General features: G+C 39.0%; 3 protein-coding genes and 1 pseudogene across 4 annotated transcripts; 2 read left to right on the top strand and 2 right to left on the bottom strand.

Moving 5' to 3' along the window:
• The first annotated feature begins 998 nt into the window (after nucleotides 1-998).
• Nucleotides 999-3,153, top strand: LOC112198148 (annotated as a pseudogene).
• A 201-nt stretch (nucleotides 3,154-3,354) lies between these two features.
• On the bottom strand, nucleotides 3,355-6,030 carry LOC112198149 (putative transferase At4g12130, mitochondrial). Its single transcript, XM_024339213.2, has 5 exons — nucleotides 5,187-6,030; nucleotides 4,551-4,804; nucleotides 4,347-4,445; nucleotides 3,903-4,061; nucleotides 3,355-3,816 (listed from the first exon to the last, which is right to left on the bottom strand). The coding sequence occupies exons 1-5, from the start codon at nucleotides 5,636-5,638 to the stop codon at nucleotides 3,572-3,574; spliced, it is 1,209 nt and encodes a 402-aa protein (XP_024194981.1). The 5' UTR covers nucleotides 5,639-6,030; the 3' UTR covers nucleotides 3,355-3,571.
• Nucleotides 6,031-8,298: 2,268 nt separating this feature from the next.
• Nucleotides 8,299-10,450, top strand: LOC112197179 (elongation factor 1-beta). The gene is made up of 6 exons (XM_024337759.2): nucleotides 8,299-8,461; nucleotides 8,553-8,669; nucleotides 8,819-8,900; nucleotides 9,420-9,534; nucleotides 9,850-9,963; nucleotides 10,062-10,450. Exons 1-6 carry the CDS (start codon nucleotides 8,376-8,378, stop codon nucleotides 10,223-10,225), a joined length of 678 nt encoding a protein of 225 aa, XP_024193527.1. The 5' UTR covers nucleotides 8,299-8,375; the 3' UTR covers nucleotides 10,226-10,450.
• A 934-nt stretch (nucleotides 10,451-11,384) lies between these two features.
• Nucleotides 11,385-15,586, bottom strand: LOC112197178 (probable protein phosphatase 2C 35). Of its 2 annotated transcripts, XR_005809827.1 has the most exons (5): nucleotides 13,996-15,584; nucleotides 13,024-13,155; nucleotides 12,138-12,358; nucleotides 11,996-12,056; nucleotides 11,385-11,820 (listed from the first exon to the last, which is right to left on the bottom strand). XR_005809827.1 is itself a non-coding variant. In XM_040518159.1 (4 exons), exons 1-4 carry the CDS (start codon nucleotides 14,914-14,916, stop codon nucleotides 11,757-11,759), a joined length of 1,338 nt encoding a protein of 445 aa, XP_040374093.1. In that variant the 5' UTR covers nucleotides 14,917-15,586; the 3' UTR covers nucleotides 11,385-11,756. The 2 variants fall into 2 exon arrangements, 1 of the variants encoding a protein (XP_040374093.1); XM_040518159.1 differs by lacking the exon at nucleotides 11,996-12,056 and having other exon boundaries at nucleotides 13,996-15,586.
• Between the last annotated feature and the right edge of the window lie 1,508 nt (nucleotides 15,587-17,094).

Here is a 17,094-nt window from a genome sequence, read left to right as displayed (position 1 = left end):
GGGAAGAGGACTATATAGAGTAAGGATAGCGACCAGTCTCCATTTCAAATAGTTCCAGTACGTGAATTCAAATCTTTGTTGCACTGCTTTTTGTCAAGAGAGAGATGATAACAAGTGGAGTACGGTAGGTTAAGATCGAGAATAGAGGCCGAGAGAGCGAGAGAGGCTAGCTAGTCCTGGTTTTATTAAGCAGGCAGATAATACAACCTTCCGAGATTAGCATATATCATAGTCACTTTTTGTCTTTCACTCTACTACCGCACGTACTATAGCTCCTCCGTTGGTGTTTGTTTGGTTAGTAAAATGCATTAAGCATAAAATCTCAGTAAACTTGGCAGTACAAAATCCTTCGGAAACATATATTCCTGGGCTTCAGTTCCTGATCGAGTGACTGAAAGAAGTCAGGGAATTATTCTCCAGCTGAAGCAACGAGCTGTGCCAGCTAAAACAGATCTCATGTATGGTGCGTGTGAGTTGTCACTGTGAGGACTAAGGGGTGGCCCCAAGAGATTTGAGAGTTGAGACCTTCAGTAGCTTTGTGCTGGACGGTTTACCAAAGAACATGAATAACTGTAAACAATGAGGTACATTACATATAATCAAGTGAATTCAAATGTTTCTGCAATCATGAAGAATTCGAACCAAGAAAGCATCTCAACACTTCCAAGTTAATTGGGAGTTTGGGACAATTTACAAACTCCCAATTAACTTGGAAGTTTGTAAAGTGTCCCAATTCTCAACACTTGCATGTTAATTGGGAGTTGATTAACATGTAAATCAAATTTTTTTTTTCATTCTCAAAAAAAAAAAAAAAAAGGCATTCCTAAAACCCCTGCCCCAATGTCGATTAGGATTCCTTTGGACTAAGCATGCTTTTTCAACGTGTGTGTTTGTGTATATATTCATTAATTCCTGTATCATGTCCATCACACACATAATAACACAACTTAAGACGTTTTTTCTTTGTTAAGCGTTTTTTTTTCATACGTACAATGTCAATGGTTGGAAAAGGAGAAGGTCCAGCTATTGGTGTGTGTTGGCGTCTGGCAACACGGTCACGTTGAATTCATAGCCAATGACCAGGCAACAGAACAACGCCTTCTTACGTTGCTTATTTTACGGATACTGGGCGTTTGATTGGTGATGCTGCCAAGAACCAAGCCTCCATGAACCCCATTAACACTTTTATCGGTAGGTACGTTTCTTCATATTCTTAAGTACTATATGTAAACTAATATAATCAACGTAGGTTCATTGATTTGATAGATATGCATGTACTCATGTAGTATGTTAATATCCATGTGTGATTGTGTGAATGCATTGACCTTTGATATCCTCGCATACCTGCATGCTGCATTAACTGATGTAACTAAACTAACTTCTGGCGTTATCCAACTTTTTGTAATTTCTTGTTCTTAATAATTTTTTTTTCTTTTTAGATGCAAAGCGCTTGATTGGTAGGAGATTCAACGATGCTTCTGTCAAGAGTGATATGAAGTTTCGGCCTTTCAAAGTTCGTGGTGTCGACAACAAGCCAATGATTGTGGTCAACTACAATAATGAAGAGAAGCGGTTTGCTGCTGAGGAGATATCATCCATGATTCTTGTTAAGATGAGGGAATAGCAGAGGCTTATCTTGGATCGACAGTAAAGAATGTTGTTGTAACAGTCCCAGCATACTTTAATGATTTTCAACGTCAGGCTACAAAAGATGCTGGGATAATTGCAGGTATGAATGTTTTACGTATTATTAACGAGCCTACAGCTGCTGCAATTGCTTATGGCCTTGATAGAAAATACACCACTGTTGGAGGAAAGAACGTTCTTATTTTTGATCTGGGAGGTGGAACTTTTGATGTTTCCCTTCTCAAAATTGAAGAGGGAATTTTTGAGGTGAAAGCTACGACTGGAGATACTCATCTCGGGGGTGAAGATTTTGATAAGACAATGGTGAACTATTTTGTACAAGAGTTCAAGAGAAAACACGAAAAGAACATTAGTAAAAATCCCAAAGCACTGAGGAGATTGAGAACATCTTGTGAGAGAACGAAGAGAATTCTTTCTTCCAGTACTCAAACTATTATTGAGATTGATACTTTTTATGATGGAATTGACTTTTCCTCCACAATAACTAGAGCAAGATTTGAGGAGCTGAACATGGATCTCTTTAAGAAATGCATGGAGCCTGTGGACAAGTGTTTGAAGGATGCTGAAATGGACAAGAGCAGCGTTCATGATGTTGTTCTTATTGGTGGATCTACTAGAATTCCCAAAGTACAACAGCTATTGCAGGAGTTCTTTAATGGCAAAGAGCTTTGCAAGAGCATCAATCCTGATGAAGCTTTGGCATATGGTGCCGCTGTATAAGCCGCAATTTTGGGCGGTGAGGGAAATATATATTGAGAAGGTTCAAGACGTACTCTTGTTGGACGTCACTCCGCTTTCCCTTGGTATAGAGATTGATAATGGACATATGAGTGTTGTAGTCCCAAGAAATACTACCATCCCCACCACGAAAGAGAGTGTCTTCACAACAGTCAAAAGTGGGCAACAATGTGTAGAGTTTCCTGTGCATGAGGGTGAATCAATAATAGCCAAAGAGAACAGATTGTTGGGTGTATTTGAGCTCAAAGGCATCCAATGTGCTCCAAAGGGAGTGCCTGAGCTTAACGTTTGCTTTAACATTGATGCCAACGGAATTATGGTTGTCCCTGCCAAGGACAAATCAACGAAGAAGAAAAGCAAGATCACAATCGTCAATAACAACAAAGGCAGGCTATCTAAGATGGAAATTGCGAGGATGATCAAGGAGGCAGAAAAATACAGGTTTGAAGATGAGGAGAATAAGAAGAAATTGGAGGCTAAGGCTGCATTGATGGACTATACACATGACATGGAGGAAAAAATTCCTAGTCTCAGAAAGCTCAACCGAGCGGACAAGAAGAAATATGAGGATGAGGTTGCAAAGACCTGCCGGTGGCTTGACGAGAACGAAAACCGACTTGCTGAATGCAAAGAATATGAGGACCAGATGAAAAAGCTTGGGAACGTTTGCAATCGCATAATTGGCCAGATGCACCAGGATCGGTGTGGATGATGGTGCTCCTATGGCCCAATTTGTATGCATCACTGTGCTTAAATAATTACTAATAGAATCGTGATCTGCTAGCTACGGAGAAATTTTTCCTACTGTATGTGGGATAATTTTTCATGCTTTTATCAAGGTAGTGGCTTAGTTTGATCAGAATGTACAGATACCACTTTATATGAAGTTGCATACAAAAATAGAGAATCAGGGTTTTCAAACTAGCATTTTACAAACTACTAACAGCACTGAACATTAACAACCTCGTGTAGTCAACAAAGGAGTTGAAATCAACTGACTAGTGGCATATCGACAGCAAAACTCCATTGTTGTAAGCTCTAAAGATGAGTAAGCTTAAATATACAACATCATCTTTCTTGAAACATGACAACATGTCCCTTATTTTCTTTCAACAAAATCAATGAAGGTATTAGAACCACAACAACGACTTGCAGGATCAAGGAAGTCCATACAAAGCGACTAATTTTAAGCAGCTGCACTTCGACGCTGATGTCCTTGCAACCATTCAGGCGGCCACCAATTGGGTCTAATAGGCTCGACCTTCACATCGTCCTGGCTTCGTATGGTTAGCGTACTTGATCCTTTAAAAGCTTCATCCAAACGCAAGACACCAAGTCCACGACATCCAAGTTGAGTTGTGACAGTACCAATTTTCTTGTCAGAAACACTATCAATCACTTCAGAGCCAGGGGCAACCTTCTGCTCTGCTTCTGAAGAACATATAACATATACAGGTAAGGGCTGGGATATTCGGACAAAATAAAAATTTGAAATTTTTTACAGGAAGTTTGATTACCTTCTCCGCTATCCTTGAGAAATTTTAGAGGAAGCAGGCGTTTGCGAATGACCCCTCTGTGGTGTGTTCGAGCAACAAGCTCTTGGCCCACATAACACCCTTTGTCAAAGCTAATTGCATTTAGAGCCACCAGGTTATATTCTAGAGGAATTGCCTCACCTAATCATGATGATAACAAATTCAGACTGCATAGCAAACAGAAGTAGAAGCAGAAACTGGTAACAAGCAAACATATCGATATGTAGTTAAGACGAACTTAGCTAGACAATTTCAAACACAAAAGAATAATCCCAGGTACAGTATGTCAAGGAGACACAGAACATGGACCAAACAGTTAGCAATCAAATTGAGAATGATAGTATATTTGCATTTCGCACAATAAGTTAGAGATCTTGCAGTTATTGGAAAATCAAGAACATCCTCAACAGAAAGTGAAAAATGTACCTTTAGGGATCTCGGTTGATCCTTCTGCAACACCATTTTCTATTCTCCATAGAAGGTAGTTTTGTTCATCTGTTTCTTTGTCAGCTTCAACGAAAGGTGCTGTAATGAAAGGGAAAAAGAGTAGCTTAGCCAATAAGCAAGCTTGTGATGCTATAAAGTTTAAAAACATCAACTCTACAAAGCATCAAGGTTTACAAAGCTCACGTGTTGTATTAGACGGGAAGATCCCCCTGAAACCAAGGCAATCCAATCTCGGATCCTTAAACCACTGCCATCCACAAGGCTCTCCACGTGAAGTTGACATGCCTAAGCGATCAACACCAGCACCCCAGCCAACACTAGCAGCTTCTGGTTCTTCTACAGAGGAGTCCTTCTCAGATAGCTTTCCCCCATAACGCTGCCAGCAATCTAACTCGTCTGCCACATTCTCAATGTCCACCTTAGCCCTCAAACGGTATCTGCAAAAGATAGGGAAGCATATGAGGCTCACAAATCAGAAGCATCAAACGGATGTGAATTGGCTTGAATCATATTTCTAAAGTATTTAAGCTAGAGTACTAAGCATAGGGCATGACTTAATCAGTACTAAAAGTAATCATTATTTAGCTCTAAGCTATATTGGATGAGGCGAAATTCAATAAAACTTAACAATGAAGAGATTAGACTGATGACAAACCCTCTTAACAGACTTTTTTTGGTTACAGTATAACAAATCAAGTTTTGCTTTGTAGAGTGAACACAAATCAAGACTGATGACAAACCACAAAGCATGGAAAAAAAACCCGAATAAAAGTAGTTTAATTAAGTGAAAGCACAGCTGTAGAGTGAACACAAACTCACTTCTTTAAGGTGCTCAAGAGTTCGTCCAAGACTGAAGCATCTACGTCAGCAAAGACCTCCAACGGCTCATCTGGGTCTGCCCCAGGTCCCGACCCAGCCCTATTAAGCTTGGCATCCGGCCTAGGCAGGCCATACAAGACAAAATCATATAAGAATCTTCCCTGAGGCGTTAATAGCGCGGCATACATAGGTGGTATGGACGCCGAGGATAAATTGGGTGTGACCAATGCTGAGGTCTTCTCACTCAAGGGTTCACCAAACCTCCTTACATCATTCGTCAACAGCCCCTGAAGGAACTTAACTGTATCTGGACCTCGGAACCGAACCACTGCCCGGGACTTGAGGATTGAAGCCAGCGGCCCGACATTCTCCAGCTGCGTCTTATCGTGGAAGGCTCTGTAACCATAGGAAATGGATTTGGGAAACCGTAGTGGAAGTTTCAGACGCTGCATCCTCAGGGGCAACCAAGATCAGATGAACCCAGAAACGAAGTTGTCAAAACATGATCCAATTTCAAAAATAATTACATAAACATGTAGAGCATCACGAGGGGATGCATTTCCATACCGAATACACCCCAAACAGTGGCCGGAGTCGCCGGAATTAGTTGAAACTCGCCGGAGGTTCTTCAAGCTTTGGATCGTCAATTCTCCGTTCCCAGTTGCTGCATATAAAATTTGGGACCACAGGGACGTAGAAGACACCGAGACGAAGCCGCTGGTGGCCGCGCGCCGTCGTGGGGTGTCCGGACGGCGTCCCCCTGGTGGGGTTTCCTTCTCTGGTCGCGGTGGCGTCCGGGTCAGAGCTCCCAGCTCTCTCTCTCTCTCTCGTGTTTTCTGGAACTATTCCCATCCTTGATCTGATCAAGGAATATAAATGCCCCAACTTATATCGTAATCAAGGGCTAGGATGAAGCAGTGGATAGATCAACGGCTATAATTGCACCACAATAGTTTCTTTTTATTTAAATGAATTTCCATAATTTCCAAATTTTTGGAAATTCATTATAAACACTCCGGGTGTCCGAAAAATTCCCTGAAAATTCTCACAAACTCGTCGTGTTGTGTACTTTATTACCCAACTCTTAGATTGAGGATTTCACTGTATGAAAATTTCCTCGAGCACCTTGACATTTATCGAGATAGATGAATAATTTATCGCACGATTTTCGCTAAGCTCGACACAGTCCGGTTTGTTAAAAATTGTGCTTGTTGCTATTGTTGTTGGACTTGGTAATTGAGCTATTGTTGTTGGACTTGGTAATTGATTCTTCTTTGGATATCCTATCAAGTCTAGTTTACTTGATTGCTTCCACAGACTCGATTGTTGTGATTTGTCTTAAATTCTTTTCAGGTCCAACTGTTATATGTTTATACATTATGTTGAATTGGTTTATGGATTCACTTTCAAATTGTGCACATGCACGTGAATCATGTTCATTGAAATATTGTTGGTAGGACTCGATGTTGCGTCTGTCTTGTAATCTTTATCGAGTCCAGTTACTGTTCATCCTTTTATTTGTTTATAAAATTTGAAAGAGTATTGCCACCTAAATCTCCTCCACAGTGCACAGACTGCGACAAAGATTACGTGGGCCCAGTATGAGGTAAAAGTAAAAAAAGAAAACGTATGTGAACGACAAACTTTGAGTCCCCATAAGAAAAGTTGATGTTTGGACCTGGAAATTGTCTTGTGAGTTTCTTTTGGTTGTCTGAGTGGTGTTGATTGTTGTTCTTGTTTCGAAATTAAAATGTCGTTTGAGGAAGGAATCCCGAAGAGTTCGAATCACCTCAAGAAGATCATGACGAGCGTAACTCGTTGATACCCCTTCTGCTTGAGGTGCAAGTTTTGAAAAATTGAATCTTCAGCTACTTCATCCACTGAACAGGACAAAATCAAGTTCCGCTTTGAAGTCTCGACTCTGAGGTGAAGTGAGAGAAGTTAACTGTGTTTTAATACCTGCTAATTGACGTTGCTTGTGGAATCTTAGGATTGTAAACTCCGAAAGCACGGAGAAGAGTGCACACCACTACTTGATCGGCCTTCGTCCTGGAATCTAAGCATGACTTTGGCGAGTGGTACCATAATAAGCGTTGCTCTGGGGTAGCCAAGGAAGCTACGTGATTAGAGAATTTATAGGTTTGACTAAAGTCACCTTATGGTACACCTGGTAGAGTGTAGACCCCTTTGAGAATGCTTTAGCAAGTTAGTGCACGTTCAACAGAGGCCGAAAGTCTATCATAAAGGAAGAAAGAGAAGAGGTGTGTGTCCACAATGCGACCTCTGTAGCGGCTTTGCGAATTATGTTTCTTCAAACCACTCGTATGTAAGGTGAGAACTCCGTGTCAGTTATGGCTATAACTGACTCGAGTCTCTAAACGTCGAGATTGACATACATATGAGGAAACAAGGCTACTTCATTTCGTGAACCAAACGGCTCGACTCTGGATATCGATGTGTTTTGACTATGGCGTGGTTGGGTTCGTTCGGAGCTCCACCATTTGCCGAAGTCAACAATGGAAGGTCATGAAGTAAAACGTGCTTCGAGGAAGGGCAAGTGATTCTTTGGGTAAGGATATCCTTACCTTAGCTTATGGAATGGATTTCCATATTTTGACTTATGCAAATTTTCAGCCAAATTGATGATCGTTAAGGTATCGAACTCGATTAAAGCAATGAACGAACCGAATTTGTTCAACGGGAACCGTTTATGTTCATAATTGTCAATTGTAGTTTTGAATGCCTTAACGATAATCAATTTAGCTGAAAATTTGCAGAGATGACCTACTCATTAAGACCTAAAAATTGAACGATTAAGATGTGAATATGCGATCGAAAAGTGGTTAAAATATGGAAATCCATTCCATAAGCTAAGGTAAGGATATCCTTAGCAGAGAAGGACTGTTATATGATGCATGAGAATATTTTCTATCTTGTTCCAATTGTTTTCATCTTTTTTTTTTTTCAACTTAAAAGAATAAATTTTTCAAAAAAGAAGAGAATATCCCAATATTCCATTTGTCTTCTTATTGGATCCCCCAAAAAAAAAAAAAAAAAAACAGTCTGGCCTAAAGTCTCTGCTTATTTAGGGTTTGTGGTGTGATATAAATATAGATCCATATCAGCTGCCTTCACTCCTCTTTCTTTTGCCCTTCACTGAATCTCTCTCACTCCCTCGCTTAAACCACCATGGCCGTCACCTTCACAGATCTCTACACCGAAGCCGGCCTCAAGTCCCTCGAGGCCTACCTCTCCGGCAAAACCTACATCTCCGGGTAACTTTCCGATTTCCCTTCAGATTTTCATCGCTCGATTTCTTCTTCTTCTTCTTTTTCGGTTTTCTGATCAACGTTTTTCACTACGCAGAGATCAGCTGACGAAGGATGACATCAAGGTGTACGCAGCCGTGTTGGAGAAGCCAGCGAGTTCCTTCCCCAATGTGAGCAAGTGGTACGACTGCGTTTCGTCCCAGCTCGCCAAAAGGTTCGTCTGCCTTTTCAATTTGTTACTGTCTGAACATTGTAAATTTGATTGCTTTTCAATTGTTACTGTTTACTTTGCTCAATTCAAACATTGGTAAATTCGATTCAGTCGAAGTAGTGTGTAATTGCGATTGTTTGTTTGCTATATAGCTTCCCCGGTAAAGCTGCTGGTGTCAGAGTAAGCAACCAAGCTGCTCCAGCAGGAGCTGCTGCTCCCGCCGCGGCACCAAAGGTTTGCGCTTTCTTTCTTTTTCAAATTTTCGATATGATTTTTGTTTCACAAGTCAAAAATGGGTATTGGTTTACATTCTTTGATTTCTTGGATTCAGTAACTGTAAAACAAAGCGAAAATTAATCTGTCCCGATTAGATTTAAGTTGGTTACCCCATTTTTTTGTTCTAGATTTAGTTCATTGGGCTGCAATTAGTCATTATGAAATTTACCGAAGTTCTGCATTTCAGTTGCTACACTTGGATGACGTTTTACTTTCCTATGGTAGTGAAAACTTATTTTGAATTATGAAAACTTACTTGGTCAGGATTTAGGTCGTTATAATGGAGTAGTAATTATGAATTTTATCGTACATGTTTTGCAATCCCAAGCATTTTTCTTACCCACTGTAGTAAATCAATGGGCTATCGTACTAATGAAAATCAGAAGCAAGAGTAACTGCCAAGTTTGTTTCAAGATTGCGCTGGGGGGTGTATCCTTGAAGCTTTTACTTAGAATGGTTTCTTTTGTACCTGTTCAGGCTGCAGCAGAGGATGATGATGACCTTGATCTCTTCGGTGATGAAACAGAGGAGGACAAGAAGGCAGCAGAGGAGATTCAGGCAGCTAAGAAACCTTCCGCCAAGAAGAAAGAGAGTAAGCTAATTACCTTCATGTAGACTGGCACTGGCATAGTTGTTTTATTATTTAATTTTTTAAGAATACAGTCAGATGTAATCTAGACTATTTTAATAGGATGTCATCATTTCAGTACCTAATATTCAATCTGCACTCCAGTGCTAATGTTGTAGTACTTCCGTACTTGCAATTTAAGTGCAAACTGAGTGTAGAGTGAATTCTCTTTAGTGCTGAAAAAAATTAACTTCCAAGATTCTGTACAAAATTCTGTTCAATTCTTGTATGATTGCTATTATATCTTTAACTATATTAATTTTAAATCAAATTGTGTAGGTGGAAAATCCTCTGTTCTTCTGGATGTGAAGCCTTGGGATGATGAAACAGATATGAAGAAGCTTGAAGAGGCTGTTAGAAGCATTGAAATGGAGGGTCTCTTTTGGGGTGCATGTATGGCCTTTTATCAATATATTGTTTTGCTTTACCTAAATGAAATCATATACACGAATGTTTCCTGATATATTTAAATCCCCATTGAATTGATACAGCAAAACTGGTGCCAGTTGGTTATGGGATAAAGAAGCTCCAGATCATGCTCACTATTGTCGATGATCTGGTGTCTGTGGATACTCTCATCGAGGAGCGTCTTACTGTTGAGCCGTGTGATGAGTGGATCCAGAGCTGTGACATTGTTGCCTTCAACAAGATTTAAGTATTCCTGTTCAATTGACTTGTAGCAATATGCATGAGGCAATTTAGTGTTTTTGACATTACAGTGTTTTGGTTGGATATGTTCTCTCTACTTTTATTTTGTTTCAAGTGAGTGATTAAAAGAGGAACATTTGGTAATCTAGTCCTTCATGTTCTATTTCTATGAAATGGATTGAAATCAACATTGCTTAACATATGCTATTCTTATGGAATGCCCATTCTATTCCTCGGTTTGGCCTTACAATTAAGGAGTGTGTTCCATTTTTTATTTTTGTTTTATGAATGTCAATTTGGGATCCCTTGCCTATTTTATATGCTCTCTAGTAGAGAGGGAACAGTGAAGGAGCAAAGGAGTTATTACCAGCGTGGAGTTGAAGTGTGGCTCATTTATTTTACAATTAGGCACTAATCAAAAGTTTTGGGTGCATGAAGAGCCTGCTACTTAATAGTTCAGGTTCAGACTACCGTCTTTGAACAAATGTTGAGACCGATCTTAGGAATTCTAAGTTAGCCTTGGATCATTTGAACTGAGGTTTTGGTTTACTCCATTCAATCCTCATCTCCTCAAGTACAAAAAATTAACGAGTATTTCTTCATCTTCATCCGTTACCCATAATTCCACAACCGCATGCATAACCACCAATAGACGGGCAATAGTGTATGCCTTCAATCTTGTGATACACCATTGCTAGCTTATTTGTTAATTCTCTATCCTTTTTTATTCTTTGGCCAACAGAGTAGTCCATGGAAATGGTCCAAAAAGGAGCAGCTCCAACTTGTTTTTCAATAATTGGGTGACACTACAATAGTCATGGGCAAGTAGCCAAGTAGTCATTATTTGGACAAGTCTCTCAGGTGGCCAAGAAAGGTGAGACAACAAAGCCACTCTCAGACTCAAAGGTTCTGTCACTTCAAAAGGAAGTAGTCATTATTTGGACAAGTCTCTCAGGTGGCCAAGAAAGGTGAGACAACAAAGCCACTCTCAGACTCAAGGTTCTGTCACTTCAAAAGGAAATGAAGAAGGAAAGAGCACGATAAGGTCACATTCAATGACAATTTCATACCTCCCCATTATTGCTGCAACTGCTCATCTTCGACAAAATTAAACAGGAAGCATCATTCTCACTACTGCATTAGTACTATTGCTCATCAATCGATAATTGCCTAAATCAGCTAGCAACATAGACAATTCAATTCAAAGCCCAAGGGAAATCATAAAATGGATAGTGCAGACAAGATTGACGATATATTACTTACTCATCCACTTTAAGGTTTTGAAGGATGAAGAGTTACAACCAAAGCTAAAACTTCTACGATATTAAGTACAAGGAATATGCTCCTGCAAATACGTGTAAAGAGACCTCCTATATATGATGATCCTCCTACTTCAATCCCATTCCTCCCTCTCTGGATTAGCAGATGCACAGCTACAGCTCAAGAAGAATACGTTTTCCTCCAAGTTCGATATGATATGGTCAGAAACAGTGTCATTAGTGAGATTAGCAAGAGAACCCAAAGATTAGGGTCCAAGATTATACAGTATATGCAGAACCAACTGCTTCTGTTGTTGGTTGAATTGCACCACTAACCCGCATCCTGCCATAAGCAAAAGTTGATTTAGGAATTGGAACAAAAGCTCTCCAAAGTGACATCTACCATAATAATTTGACCAGAAAAGATAGAAACATAAAACCCATGTGCCTTCAAGATTGATGGTGATTGTACAAGAGATTGAAAGAGTAGAGGCAACATCAAGAAAGTAGGGAAGTACCACTTGAGAAAAATAACAAGAAGATGTGTGGCAACTTCTGCAACACCTTTCAGTTCAAACACTGCAGAATATGGAGAGAAAATGGTGCTTAGTTGATAGCATACTAGTCACCAAATGATATAAGCCAGCTTAACAGACCTACCTATTTCTAGGGCTTTGACATGTAGGAGATGGAACAACAATAGCTGGGTTTCGATTCATCGAAAGCACAAGCTGACAAGACTGTATCTCTGAGGAATCACTTCTCACTGAACGGAAAACTTCCGAACCGCTGTTAAATGATGACCCAGAATTCCCTTTTCTCCTCCTCCTTGCAGCTCTATTAGTGCTCCCATCTGTTCCATCTGTAGCACCACCAGCTGACTATAACACACAAAAGAAATTTCGTAAACAAGATGTTGGCTCCTGCATGTGCAGTCAGGAAAGAATATCCTCTGTAGCTAATATTAGGTTCTGCAAGTGTCATGTGTGTATGAACAACAAACAGGAAAACAGTGTAACATGATTTGTCTATCCCTTGATGCTACAGCTAATACTATCACGTTAGTTAAATTGTAAATTTGAACTGCTTCTGGACATGGTGGCATGTGTGTAGGAGCAACAAACAGGTAAACAATATGTGTAACATGAATTGTTCTTCATGCTACGGATACTAGCAAGTTAACTAAACTTGTAAATTTGGTCTTTTGGACATGGTGGCATGTGTCCTACATGAGGTTTAATCCCACTAAATCAAATGATCAGGATAATACCATTAAAATGTCAAATTTTATTATGGTAGTCAAAACAAAAAGAACAATATTCTTCAACCACTAGTGCTGGTAATTACTGAAACATATAACATGTAAATATAACCAGCCAATGCCCATCTTGGGAAGACATATCACACTGCCATGAGTTCTTGCCACATAGTATCATAATGGGCATAAGAGATTCACAGTGAATAAGGATACTGGATTTAGTCCAAATTAAAAGGAAAAGGAAGATAACAAAAACTAAAACTGGAAGAAGGTTTACATAATTCATACATTAGACAAGCCTTTGATGTGAACAATGATAATTGTTATATCATCTGTTCGGTTTTCATGTTCCAACCATAACTTATATGATTCTCCAGCAATGGCAGCACATGCATCCCGAGGATCTGAATATTTTGCTGCCTGTATGAAGAATGGCATCCAATTTGTAAGCAGGAAAAAAACAAAGAGTAATAAAGCAGCAGATTGAGTAAAGTAAAAGGACAAGAGATTGTTAATTTTTATTTCTTTCAGTGAGGCCTACGATGATAAAGAAACACAATTAATAATGCTAACTGCTGGAAAGGTTTAAACCGTACATGATTGAAAGATCAAGCAATTGACACATGCTGAAAAGGGAAAAGTGGAAAACATATAAGCAATTGCTGCTTTTGGTATATGTTTATTATAAAAATATAGCAACAGAGCATTAGATGAATTATTAATGAACAACCTAGAATACATGTTTATCTGGAGATCAGACTCAAAGACCAAAGTCGTATCATCAACAGCAAGATAGCCTTTTCAAGGGCCATCCACAAAGATATTCATATCCAAAATCTACAAATCTAAAATGCTAAATAATCACTTATTTTTTTATGGCAATCTTTTCCATATTTTCCGTATTTATTATGTCAGGATTTGGGAGCTAGCGAATCCTAATTTGTCATATAGATAGCTAACTATATGAGCATCAATGCAGACAAACAACTGTTTGCCTTGTTAATTGAGAATGTCGGGCTATCAGATCTACCCCATCAAAATTATAAGAACTCTAAATACCATGAACTAACAATAAGCCACCAGAAGTAGCAAGTGATTAAGGTCTTCTTAGCATAATGAGAACTTTAATAACAACTAGTGAATCAAAAAATTGATATACCAATGTACAAAAAGTTGAATTGTATTAATCACTGGTTCATATGCTTAACAGAAGATGGAAGTAGATCTTTAAAGCAGTATGTCATGGGTCAAGTTACGTACCATATTAACAACAGCTTGGCTTGAGAGGAACTCAAAAACCCCATCACTTGCAACGACAAAGAAAAGATGATTGGGAGTCAGCTGAACCATTGACACTTCCGGAGTTGCAACAACACCAATCTTCTCAGCAGTACTATCACCAACGCTCCTTGTAAATGCAGTCCCAGGATACATACCATTTTGAACCCACAGCCTTGGAGGATCACCCCCTTCACTCTCTTCATCACCCCAACTCTGAATGCTTGGATCCTTAAGCCCTTCCACTTGATCAACACTCAAAACCCTGGCTCCAGACTGCTTCACTCTCTCATACTCATCTTTCCTAAACGGCGTTTGGTCACAAGACAAATCCTCCGCAATAATCCTATTACCATCTTTCACTGCAATCACTGCTCTCGAATCACCCACATTCGCAACATACAGCGTATTCCCAACCACAAGCACAGTAATCGCCGTGGTACCACTCATAGTATCATCAATTACACTACTATGCAGCTCGCTATTCGTGGTTAAAAAAGCAGAATTATAAGCTTCCACAGGGTCATCAGGCAATGTGGGATCATCTGCTAATACCTCTACCAGTCTATCCTTAACAAGATTAGCACACTGGGTACCAAATTGACCATGCCCATCAAACACACCAAAGAAATGGATATTTGGGTTACCTTGAAGCTGTGTTTTAACACAGAAACTGTCCTGATTATCCTTATCCGGCGAGTCGGGATAGTAACCCCTCTGCGTTAGGACAGTGTACTCCAAATTGAAGCTGTGTGAAGGAACGGGGACCAACTCCAATGACCTCTCTGTGAGTATGTGCTGCTTCCTCTGAGCGCTGTAGGGTCCGGAGTCTCTGAATTCCCGGGGATCGCCGTCGGAGGACTTGGGAAAACGACCGCAACACTTGCCATGGACACAACCCATGTGAGAAATCCAATTCGAGCTCAAGTGCAGACCAGGTGTTCGACGAAATGCCTAAATGAAATGAGATTCTGGGTGGGAGTAGTGAAATGGGTAGCCTTCGAATTCGACATTGCTGCCCATGAGAGGCGGTGGTTCTGAGCACAGTAGCGGAATTGGGACGAAACCCTAAAAGCAATTTTGGAGTAGGAGAAAGAAGAGAGACCCAGGTGAGAATTGCTTTGTGGGTTTTGGTCTTCACCCTCAGAAAAGAGGGTTTTGGGGGAATGGATTTGAGCAAGAACAAATCGCTGCACCCAGAAACGAAATCCAACGCAAAACCCTAAAAGGAGGAATAACCTGAAAAAAGGTTGAGGCTTTGTGGGTCTTTCGCTGATGGTCACACGCGCGATGGGGTTTGCACAGAAGTTTGACAGAAAGCAACAAAGAAACTTGGCCGCTTTGTTTCTCTTTATGGGCAAAAGAGAACAGGGCTCGAGAAGAACAGAGCACAAGAAATGTTCAAGAAAATGCGAGCGACCCAATGGAAAAAAAACAAGAGTCCAAAATAGAATGGGGTCTCTGCGTGTGTCTGTGACTCTGAAAATGGTGACGAAAATGGGGTTTCTTTCTATAGAGAGAGAGAGAGAGAGAGAGAGAGAGAGAGGTATGGGATTCTATGTGTGCATGGGTGTGGGGAGTGTGTGTGTTGAAAGAAACCCATGTTCCAAGAAATCAACCAAACCATGGAAGGGAAAGGTGCTCACCTTTTCGTCATTTAGGGGTGTATTCAATTCAGATTTTAAAAGATTTTATTTGAGTTTTTATAATTCATAGATTTACTTAATCCACGGATTGTTTAAATTCTATATGGACTCTGATTGATTCTAATGGATTGATTACTAATATTTGTTTAGATTTTACAAGTCCTTATGATGTTTTTGGTAGATTAATTTTTCTTCTTCTTCTTCTTTAAAAGCAATGGATGTATGGATCCAATTATAATGCTATATCAATGACAAAAATGTGCGTGTGTGTGTATATGTATATATGTGGCAATCTACCATTCTTTATGTTGTGTATAATGATATATGAATAATAAGAGAAAACTAATCAACAAAATCTTACACAAAAAATAAAGTAGTAAACTAATGACATAATTTATTTCATATCTAATTTACAAAAGAAACATGTGTGTATGTAACGGCCTATTCTGGTTTTAGATGAATATATGTATATATATCGGCACCCAGCTTCGGGTTTGATTAAAAAAAAAAAAATGTGTGTATGTATCATCTTAACAATACCATTGAAAGTGAGCTTAATTAGCTAGAAGGATTAAGGCTTCCAGAGTTATATTGATAAAAAAAAATTATTAGATGAGAGCCGAGGCAGAGGCAGAGGAGGATAGTGGGAAGACAAAATGGATGAGTGTCACCTATTGAGAGCTGCTTCTCCTTCTTCTTTTTTTTTTTTTTGGTGGAGAGCTTCTTCATTTTTTGAGTGAGAAAGAATCCATCAAAATCTCTTGGAAAGTGGTTGGATTGTTTTTGAGTTTTGATATGTATAAAAAGCACTATAAAATCCTCCAAAATCCAACATTTAATGAAATCCTTAAAAATCCGTATATTTTTGAATATCTGCATATTTGAATGGATAATTTTAAATCTTAATTGAATACATCAAGATTCTAAAGGATTATTTAAAATCTCAATTGAATACTTATAGACTTTCAAAATACAAAAAAAATCTTGTGGACTCTTAAATGAATACACCCTCCCTTAATCTCAAATGTGCCAATTTATTCTAATCTATATGATAATATTTTGGAAATTATGATCACATCACTATATCTATAAGACATTAAGACTATATGTGAAAGGTTTAATAAATCAATTAGGCATCTTATTGCATTATCCATGTTGCCAGATTTTCTTCTATTTTTGGGCTTTCATGTACAAAAAACTAAAAAGATGTGCAAATATGATCTTCCATTCTGAACGGTCATTACTCATGATAGATATGAATAAGTTATTCTCAATATTAGTTTCAGTTCTGTCACATTTCGGCTGCTACATTATACATTCGTTAAAAATAAGTTTGAAATTGTATTGAAGACATTATAATTGATCATATATACTATATTTTATATAATTTTTAAATTATGATTTGAACTTTTAAATTGAAACTGAATTTAATTAT

Source organism: Rosa chinensis, chromosome 4 (genome assembly GCF_002994745.2).
Source record: "Rosa chinensis cultivar Old Blush chromosome 4, RchiOBHm-V2, whole genome shotgun sequence".
NCBI lineage: Eukaryota > Viridiplantae > Streptophyta > Magnoliopsida > Rosales > Rosaceae > Rosa > Rosa chinensis.
The sequence above is the reverse complement of the archived record's forward strand: the minus strand, read 5'-3'. Positions and strand labels throughout refer to the sequence as shown.